This window comes from Lolium rigidum, chromosome 6, assembly GCF_022539505.1.
Source record: "Lolium rigidum isolate FL_2022 chromosome 6, APGP_CSIRO_Lrig_0.1, whole genome shotgun sequence".
In the NCBI taxonomy this organism is placed as follows: Eukaryota; Viridiplantae; Streptophyta; class Magnoliopsida; order Poales; family Poaceae; genus Lolium; species Lolium rigidum.
In genome coordinates this window covers 168,871,367-168,881,707 of record NC_061513.1, presented here as the reverse complement: position 1 = coordinate 168,881,707, position 10,341 = coordinate 168,871,367, and the positions used below count along the sequence as shown (strand labels likewise).

The window sequence follows — 10,341 nt, the reverse complement described above, 5'->3', positions numbered from 1 at the left end:
TGAAGGTGGAGGCGGAGCCAGCAGAAAGCCCCGGCCAGCAAGCATCGGAGAGGATGTTGCCAATGGCGAAGGGGGCCCCGACAGAGTCCCGATAACCTGTTTGAGAAGCCTTTGTGAGTGGAGATGCTCTAGCTGGTTCTCTTTGTTGGATTGCGTGTAGGTGTTACTTGAGCATGCATAGAAATGAAGTAAGATAGGTTTGTTTGCGGACCAAAAATAGACATGAAACTTTGAGAAGCTCTTTTTTTTGCTGCGGCAAACATGCAGAACAAATATACTCCATGGAATTGATGGTTTCTTGTTCAGACTTCAGACACCTCAAAAGACTTGATGTACAAAGTGTCTACATCAGAGTCTACAGGGTGGCGTGGAGAGCAGACAGTAGTTGTCTAGACCATTGCATAGGCCCTTACTACCAGGCATAATAAGTGGACGCTAGGCACCCATGAAATCGAGGCCGGTTCAAGCCCCCAATGGAGCTACCACCATGGGCGCCCTTCCTCGCCATCGTGCTCCCCAGCGTGCTGTTCCTAGCAACCATTCTCCGGCGTGGCCGCCGGGCATACAGGCTCCCACCTGGACCTAAGCCTTGGCCGATCATCGGGAACCTCAACCTCATCGGATCACTCCCCCATCGTTCCATCCACGCGCTCTCCAAGAGGTACGGCCCTCTCATGTACCTCCAGTTCGGTTCGATCCCCGTCGTCGTCGGCTCGTCCGCAGAGATGGCCAAGTTCTTCCTAAAGACCCAGGACGTCGTGTTCATCGACCGGCCCAAGACTGCCGCCGGCAAGTACACAGCTTACCACTACAGCGACATCACCTGGTCCTCCTATGGCGCCTACTGGCGGCAGGCACGCAAGATGTGCCTCACGGAGCTCTTCAGTGCCAAGCGGCTCGAGTCATACAGGTACATCCGCAGCGAGGAGATGTGCGCGCTCCTGCGCGATCTGAACGACGCCTCCGGGCGTGTCGTGCTGCTCAAGGACCACCTGTTCACCTTGAGCCTCAACGTGATCACGCGCATGGTGCTGGGCAAGAAGTACCTGCACAAGGAGACTACGACGACGCAGGAGGAGTTCAGGTGGATGGTCGACGAGTGGTTCCTTCTCAACGGCGTGTTCAACATCGGCGACTCCATCCCGTGGCTCGACTGGATGGACCTGCAGGGGTACATCAAGAGGATGAAGAAGCTGAGCAAGAAGTTCGACCGGTTCCTGGAGCACGTCGTTGACGAGCACAACGGGCGGCGCCACCTCGAGGGGGAGAGCTTCGTGGCCAAGGATATGGTGGACGTGCTGCTGGAGATAACCAGCGACCCCAATCTCGAGGTACCGATCCACCGGGATGGCGCCAAGGCTTTCATTCTCGTAAGTGCGTCCATGTCCATGTAATTTTCCGTTACTAGTCGGTAAAAGAACTTCAGTTTCAACATTTCCGATCGACTGTGCGGTGTGGAAGCTAAAATACGGTGAACCACTAATCGCACAAAACTACTATACTTAATTCCACGCAGGACCTCATCGTCGCCGGCACTGAGAGCTCGGCCATTACGGTGGAGTGGGCAATGTCAGAGATCCTGAAGAAGCCCGAGGTGTTCGCCAATGCCACGGAGGAGCTGGACCGCGTAGTGGGGCGAGAGCACTGGGTGACCGAGGAGGACATGACGAGTCTCCCCTACATGGAGGCCATTGTTAAGGAGACGATGCGGCTACACCCGGTGGCGCCGATGCTGGCACCCCGACTGTCCCGCCAGGACGCGTCCGTTGACGGCTACGACATCCCCGTCGGCACGCGTGTGCTCGTGAACGTGTGGTCCATCGGCCGCGACCCAGCACTGTGGGACGCGCCGGAGCAGTTCTTGCCGGAGCGGTTCATCGGCAGCAAGATCGATGTCAAGGGGCAGGACTTCGAGCTGCTGCCGTTCGGGTCGGGGCGCAGGATGTGCCCAGGGTACAGCCTCGGGCTGAAGGTGATCCAGATGAGCCTGGCCAACCTCCTGCACGGGTTCACGTGGAGGCTCCCGAGCGGCGTGACCAAGGAGGCGCTGAGCATGGAGGAGATATACGGGATGACCACGCCGCGCAAGTTCCCGCTGGAGGCCATACCTGAACCCAAGCTCCAGGCTCGCCTCTACACCCAAGCTTGATACGTACAGGTATGCACACGCGCCATCGTTGCCTGCGTCGCTGTATTTTGTGTGTATTGTTTTACTGATCTTGTATTATATATTTTTATTTAGTAGAAAAAGGAAGCCCAACCTCTGCATCAATGATCAATCGATGTATATGGCATTTATTTTGTAGCTTAGATTCGAGTGGAAGATTTATGGAAAACTCTACAGAAATGTGTAACTCCGTACCCGCAAAAAAATATGATGATTCGTAATTAATAAAACTCAGTAATTCCATCAGTAAGTGAAATAAGGTTCACCCTCTCGGCTTGACTTTTGTTATCGTGCTAGCTAGGCCGTGGCCGGTGATCCCGTCAGAGGGTTTTGGCTCGTTCAGATGAGATGGGCTAGATCCGGCGTCTCTCTATGTTGGGGTCCTGGTTGGTGCTTCAGAGTTCCGACGCTCCTGGTTCCGGTGACTGGCATTCAGCAGGAGAGACGTGTGGTCGTTGAGAGCCTCAACCTAACGCCATCAGCCTCCATATCCTTATCTTATCTTTTTTTTTAATGTTGAACACGTGTCCTTATCTTTGATTTCCTTCTTCCCTTATGTCGTAGTGTCTCGGGAAAATTAATTTTAAAAATAGTAATTCGCTACAGTTGCATTTTTTTTTATGGAAGCAGTAGGACTCTACTGTATATTTTTGTAGAATTTTTTCGTAGGTGACAGTTGTGCAAGAGAACTGTCCAAAAAAGGGGTAAAATTAAATGAAACTATCTACCCAGCCTGACAACATCTTGTACTTATTTCGTTTTGCTCTGAATTTTAGTCACCGCAACTCCTCTTTAAAAATAGCTCTGCATCTACACAAGTTACGCCTGACGCCTTTGAAAATCTTGGCACTGGTCGTGTTTCAGATTGCCCGTGCAGAGTGGATAATAATCTACATGAAGAAAGGCTCGTCCAAGTGTAGCTTGAGAAGGTTCAAACTATCAAGGTAGTTGGTTCCTGTAGGGAGCTGAAGTGCAGGGCAGAGGTACTGCCGGCATGATTTGGAGAAAGGGCACTCGAAAATAGTGATCCCAGGTTTCCAACAGTGGCTCGCTACAAAGCACACTTTTTTGAGAAAAGGATCTCTCCCCAATTTCACTAACGAAAATTACAGTAGAGGTCCGTATAGGAGAAGTAAAAGGGTCAATCAAACCAAAAGTTTCTCAGCTCTTCACGGCAAGATCCTCACGGCTGATAACTTGGCCATCCGTGGATGGCCTCATGATCCGATATGCAAACTTTGCAGGATCCATCCTGAGACGGTGCAACACCTCACGCTTGATTGCACTTCTCCACGACGGTGCGGGAAAAGATCTTCGCTGGAATGGGCAGCTCTGAGTGCCGCCTCCCGCCGGAGGCATGACCCTCAACGATTGGTGGGACGCGACGATCTCCACCATACCTAAGGAGAAGCCAAGGGAGGCAAGTGGAGCAATCATCTACTCCATTTGGGGAATTTGGAAGGAAAGGAATAGGCGCGTCTTCAACAATGTCGCATTGCAACCTGACGCGGTGGCGGCATTGGTAAGAGAAGGGATCTCGCAGCGGGCTTACGCCCAGACCCAGGACCCTAGAGGCCATTAGCTAGGGGCTTGCGGTGTGAGTGGGGTGTGCGAGTCATGAGGGCACTGTGAACCTTGCGTTCGCAGCGTCGTTTTCTGTACATAAACTTTCTATCTATCTAATCTGATAAGGGGTGGCCCGATCTTCTCAGTAAGAAACGGCGATGATGATGATCACGGGGTGATGGCAGCGGAGAAACACGACGATGAAGTGAATGATAACTTGTACGACGCAACGAGATCTCTCGATTGGTCCATGTCGCCAATGCAACAGTGATGGCGTGTAAAACACACGTCCGTTGGGAACCCCAAGAGGAAGGTGTGATGCGTACAGCAGCAAGTTTTCCCTCAGAAAGAAACCAAGGTTTATCGACCCAGGAGGAGCCAAGAAGCACGTCGAAGGTTGATGGCGGCGGGATGTAGTGCGGCGCAACACCGGGGATTCGGCGCCAACGTGGAACCCGCACAACACAACCAAAGTACTTTGCCCCAACGAAACAATGAGGTTGTCAATCTCACCGGCTTGCCGTAACAAAGGATTAGATGTATAGTGTGGATGATGATTGTTTGCGAAAACAAGTAGAACAAGTATTGCGATAGATTGTATTCAATGTAAAAGAATGGACCAGGGTCCACGACTCACTAGAGGTGTCTCTCCCATAAGATAAATAGCATGTTGGGTGAACAAATTACAGTCGGGAAAATTGACAAATAGAGAGAGCATGACAATGCACATACATGATATGATAAGTATTGTGAGATTTAATTGGGTATTACGACAAAGTACATAGACCGCTATCCAGCATGCATCTATGCCTAAAAAATCCACCTTCAGGTTATCATCCGAACCCCTTCAAGTATTAAGTTGCAAACAACGAGACAATTGCATTAAGTATGGTGCGTAATGTAATCAATAACTACATCCTTGGACATAGCATCAATGTTTTATCCCTAATGGCAACGAGCACATCCACAACCTTAGAACTTTCATCATACTGTCCCGGATTTAATGGAGGCATGAACCCACTATCGAGCATAAATACTCCCTTGGAGTTAAGAGTAAAAACTTGGCCGAGCCTCTACTAATAACGGAGAGCATGCAAGATCATAAACAACACATAGGTAATAGATTGATAATCAACATAACATAGTATTCTCTATCCATCGGATCCCGACAAACACAACATATAGCATTACAAATAGATGATCTTGATCATGTTAGGCAGCTCACAAGATCCGACAATGAAGCACATGAGGAGAAGACGACCATCTAGCTACTGCTATGGACCCATAGTCCAGGGGTGAACTACTCACTCATCGATCCGGAGGCGATCATGGCGATGAAGAGACCTTCGGGAGATGATTCCCCTCTCCGGCGAGGTGCCGGAGACGATCTCCGAATCCCCGAGATGGGATTGGCGGCGGCGTCTCTGGAAGGTTTTCCATATCGTGGCTCTCGGTACTGGGGGTTTCGCGACGGAGGCTTTAAGTAGGCGGAAGGGCAGGTCAAAGGGCGTCACGGGGGCCCCACACAGCAGGGCCGCGCGGGCCCTATGCTAGCCGCGCCGCCCTGGTGTGTCGCCACCTCGTGGCCCCACTTCGTCTCTCCCTCGGACTTCTGGAAGCTTCGTGGCAAAATAGGCCTCTGGGCGTTGATTTCGTCCAATTCCGAGAATATTTCCTTACTAGGATTTCTGAAACCAAAAATAGCAGAAAACAGCAACTGGCTCTTCGGCATCTCGTTAATAGGTTAGTGCCGGAAAATGCATAAATACGACATAAAGTATGCATAAAACATGTAGATATCATCAATAATGTGACATGGAAGATAAGAATTTATCGATACGTCGGAGACGTATCAGCATGCCCAAGCTTAGTTCCTGCTCGTCCCGAGCAGGTAAACGATAACAAAGATAATTTCTGGAGTGACATGCCATCATAACCTTGATCATACTATTGTAAGCATATGTAATGAATGCAGCGATCAAAACAATGGTAATGACATGAGTAAACAAATGAATCATAAAGCAAAGACTTTTCATGAATAGTACTTTCAAGACAAGCATCAATAAGTCTTGCATAAGAGTTAACTCATAAAGCAATAAATCAAAGTAAAGGTGTTGAAGCAACACAAAGGAAGATTAAGTTTCAGCGGTTGCTTTCAACTTATAACATGTATATCTCATGGATATTGTCAATGTAAAGTAATATAACAAGTGCAATATGCAAGTATGTAGGAATCAATGCACAGTTCACACAAGTGTTTGCTTCTTGAGGTGGAGAGAAATAGGTGAACCGACTCAACATAAAAGTAAAAGAAGGGCCCTTCGCGAGAGGAAACATTGATTGCTATATTTGTGCTAGAGCTTTGGTTTTGAAAACAAGAAACAATTTTTTCAACGGTAGTAATAAAGCATATGTATCATGTAAATTATATCTTACAAGTTGCAAGCCTCATGCATAGTATACTAATAGTGCCCGCACCTTGTCCTAATTAGCTCGGATTACCGGGATTATCGCAATACACATGTTTTAACCAAGTGTCACAAAGGGGTACCTCTATGCCGCATGTACAAAGGTCTAAGGAGAAAGCTCGCATTGGATTTCTCGCTTTTGATTATTCTCAACTTAGACATCCATACCGGGACAACATAGACAACGAGATAATGGACTCCTCTTTAATGCATAAGCATGTAGCAACAATTAATGTTCTCATATGAGATTGAGGATATATGTCCAAAGCTGAAACTTCCACCATGATTCATGGCTTTAGTTAGCGGCCCAATGTTCTTCTCTAACAATATGCATGCTCTAACCATTAAATGAGTGGTAAATCTCCCTTACTTCGAGACAAGACGAACATGCATAGCAACTCACATGATATTCAACAAAGAGTAGTTGATGGCGTCCCCGGGAACATGGTTATCGCACAACAAGCAACTTAATAAGAGATAAAGTGCATAAGTACATATTCAATACCACAATAGTTTTTAAGCTATTTGTCCCATGAGCTATATATTGCAAAGGTAAAGAATGGAAATTTTAAAGGTAGCACTCAAGCAATTTACTTTGGAATGGCGGAGAAATACCATGTAGTAGGTAGGTATGGTGGACACAAATGGCATAGTGGTTGGCTCAAGGATTTTGGATGCAAGAGAAGTATTCCCTCTCGATACAAGGTTTAGGCTAGCAAGGTTATTTGAAACAAACACAAGGATGAACCGGTGCAGCAAAACTCACATAAAAGACATATTGTAAACATTATAAGACTCTACATCGTCTTCCTTGTTGTTCAAAACTCAATACTAGAAATTATCTAGACTTTAGAGAGACCAAATGTGCAAACCAAATTTTAGCAAGCTCTATGTATTTCTTCATTAATGGGTGCAAATTATATGATGCAAGAGCTTAAACATGAGCACAACAATTGCCAAGTATCAAATTATTCAAGACATTTTAAAATTACTACATGTAGCATTTCCCGATTCCAACCATATAACAATTTAACGAAGAAGATTCAACCTTCGCCATGAATACTAGGAGTAAAGCCTAAGGACATATTTGTCCATATGCAACAACGGAGCGTGTCTCTCTCCCACACAATGAATGCTAGGATCCATTTTATTCAAACAAAACAAAAACAAAAACAAACCGACGCTCCAAGCAAAGCACATAAGATGTGATGGAATACAAATATAGTTTCGGGGGAGGAACCCGATAATGTTGTCGATGAAGAAGGGGATGCCTTGGGCATCCCCAAGCTTAGACAGCTTGAGTCTTCTTAAAATATGCAGGGGTGAACCACCGGGCATCCCCAAGCTTAGAGCTTTCACTCTCCTTGATCATATCGTATCATCTCCCTCTCTTGATCCTTGAAAACTTCCTCCACACCAAACTCGAAACAACTCATTAGAGGGTTAGTGCATAATAAAAATTCACATGTTCGAGAGGTGACATAATCATTCTTAACACTTCTGGACATTGCACAAAGCTACTTGGACATTAATAGAACAAAGAAATTCATCCACCATAGCAAAAGAGGCAATGCGAAATAAAAGGCAGAATACGTCAAAACAGAACATTCCGTAAAGATGGATTTTATTGAGGCACCAGACTTGCTCAAATGAAAATGCTCAAATTGAATGAAAGTTGCGTACATATCTGAGGATCACGCACGTAAATTGGCATAATTTTCTGAGCTACCTACGAGAGGCAGGTCGAAATTCGTGACGGCAAAGAAATACGATTACACGCGATAATCCAAATCTAGTATGAACCTTACTATCAAAGACTTTACTTGGCACAACAATGCACAAAACTAAGATAAGGAGAGGTTGCTACAGTAGTAAACAACTTCCAAGACTTAAATGTAAAATAAAAGTACTGTAGTAAAAACATGGGTTGTCTCCCATAAGCGCTTTTCTTTAACGCCTTTCAGCTAGGCGCAGAAAGTGTGTATCAAGTATTATCAAGAGATGATGCATCGAAATTATTTTCGCAATTTATCCCATTGGGTATCTTAGATGCTCCCTTATCTATAGTGGTTTTAAGAGCTTTATCAATTTTAGGCCTATAATAGCTTTTTGGTTTAGGCCCCTTAGAGATATACATGAACCTTTGCTCCTTTCCCACATAAGCTTTCTCTCTAAACTTTATAGATGAAAAGGTTGAACCCAATGTTCCCATAGCCTCTTCAAGTTCACTAATCCTTTGGGTTTGATTATCATGAATAGCACAAGATTCTAAGATGGCGATTCTCTCATTAATTCCACCTAGAGATTTATCAAGTTTATCAGTGCTATCAAGTAATGCTTTCAAAGTAGTATCAATAATTGGAAGGTTTTGCTCTATGGTTTCCAACTTTTTCATGACATCTTCAAGAGAGGCTTCAATTTTAACTTCATTAGCAGGTGGTATTTCAAATAAACCCTCAATAATGCAAGTAGGAGCAAGTTCTACCAAGATCTATCTTCAAAATCTTTAACCGTACTAACATGAGTGAAAAATTCTTCTATATTATTGATACGCGTACAGCACGCGTCCGTTGGGAACCCCAAGAGGAAGGTGTGATGCGTACAGCGGCAAGTTTTCCCTCAGTAAGAAACCAAGGTTTATCGAACCAGTAGGAGCCAAGAAGCACGCCGAAGGTTGATGGCGGCGGGATGTAGTGCGGCGCAACACCAGGGATTCCGGCGCCAACGTGGAACCTGCACAACACAACCAAAGTACTTTGCCCCAACGAAACAGTGAGGTTGTCAATCTCACCGACTTGCTGTAACAAAGAATTAGATGTATAGTATGGATGATGATTGTTTGCAGAAAACAGTAGAACAAGTATTGCAGAAGATTGTATTCGATGTAAAAGAATGGACCGGGGTCCACAGTTCACTAGAGGTGTCTCTCCCATAAGATAAATAGCATGTTGGGTGAACAAATTACGGTTGGGCAAGTTGACAAATAGAGAGGGCATGACCATGCACATACATGATATGATGAGTATTGTGAGATTTAATTGGGCATTACGACAAAGTACATAGACCGCTATCCGAGCATGCATCTATGCCTAAAAGTCCACCTTCGGGTTATCATCCGAACCCCTTCCAGTATTAAGTTGCAAACAACGAGACAATTGCATTAAGTATGGTGCGTAATGTAATCAATAACTACATCCTCGGACATAGCATCAATGTTTTATCCCTAGTGGCAACGAGCACATCCACAACCTTAGAACTTTACATCACTATCGTCCAGATTTAATGGAGGCATGAACCCACTATCGAGCATAAATACTCCCTCTTGGAGTTAAGAGTAAAAACTTGGCCGAGCCTCTACTAATAACGGAGAGCATGCAAGATCATAAACAACACATAGGTAATAGATTGATAATCAACATAACATAGTATTCTCTATCCATCGGATCCCGACAAACACAACATATAGCATTACAGATAGATGATCTTGATCATGTTAGGCAGCTCCCAAGATCCGACAATGAAGCACATGAGGAGAAGACAACCATCTAGCTACTGCTATGGACCCATAGTCCAGGGGTGAACTACTCACTCATCGATCCGGAGGCGATCATGGCGATGAAGAGACCTCCGGGAGATGATTCCCCTCTCCGGCGAGGTGCCGGAGGCGATCTCCCGAATCCCGAGATGGGATTGGCGGCGGCGGCGTCTCTGGAAGGTTTTCCGTATCGTGGCTCTCGGTACTGGGGGTTTCGCGACGGAGGCTTTAAGTAGGCGGAAGGGCAGGTCAAAGGGCGTCACGGGGGCCCCACATAGCAGGGCCGCGCGGGCCCTATGCTGGCCGCGCCGCCCTGGTGTGTCGCCACCTCGTGGCCCCACTTCGTCTCTCCCTCGGACTTCTGGAAGCTTCGTGGCAAAATAGGCCCCTGGGCGTTGATTTCGTCCAATTCCGAGAATATTTCCTTACTAGGATTTACGAAACCAAAAACAGCAGAAAACAACAGACGGCTCTTCGGCATCTCGTTAATAGGTTAGTGCCGGAAAATGCATAAATACGACATAAAGTATGCATAAAACATGTAGATATCATCAATAATGTGGCATGGAACATAAGAAATTATCGATACGTCGGAGACGTATCAA

At 46.1% G+C, this 10,341-nt stretch overlaps 1 protein-coding gene across 1 annotated transcript; it reads left to right on the top strand.

Annotated features, from left to right (window-relative positions):
* The first annotated feature begins 472 nt into the window (after nt 1-472).
* Nucleotides 473-2,296, top strand: LOC124666015 (trimethyltridecatetraene synthase-like). Its single transcript, XM_047203363.1, has 2 exons — nt 473-1,370; nt 1,517-2,296. Exons 1-2 carry the CDS (start codon nt 474-476, stop codon nt 2,147-2,149), a joined length of 1,530 nt encoding a protein of 509 aa, XP_047059319.1. The 5' UTR covers nt 473; the 3' UTR covers nt 2,150-2,296.
* Nucleotides 2,297-10,341: the final 8,045 nt, after the last annotated feature.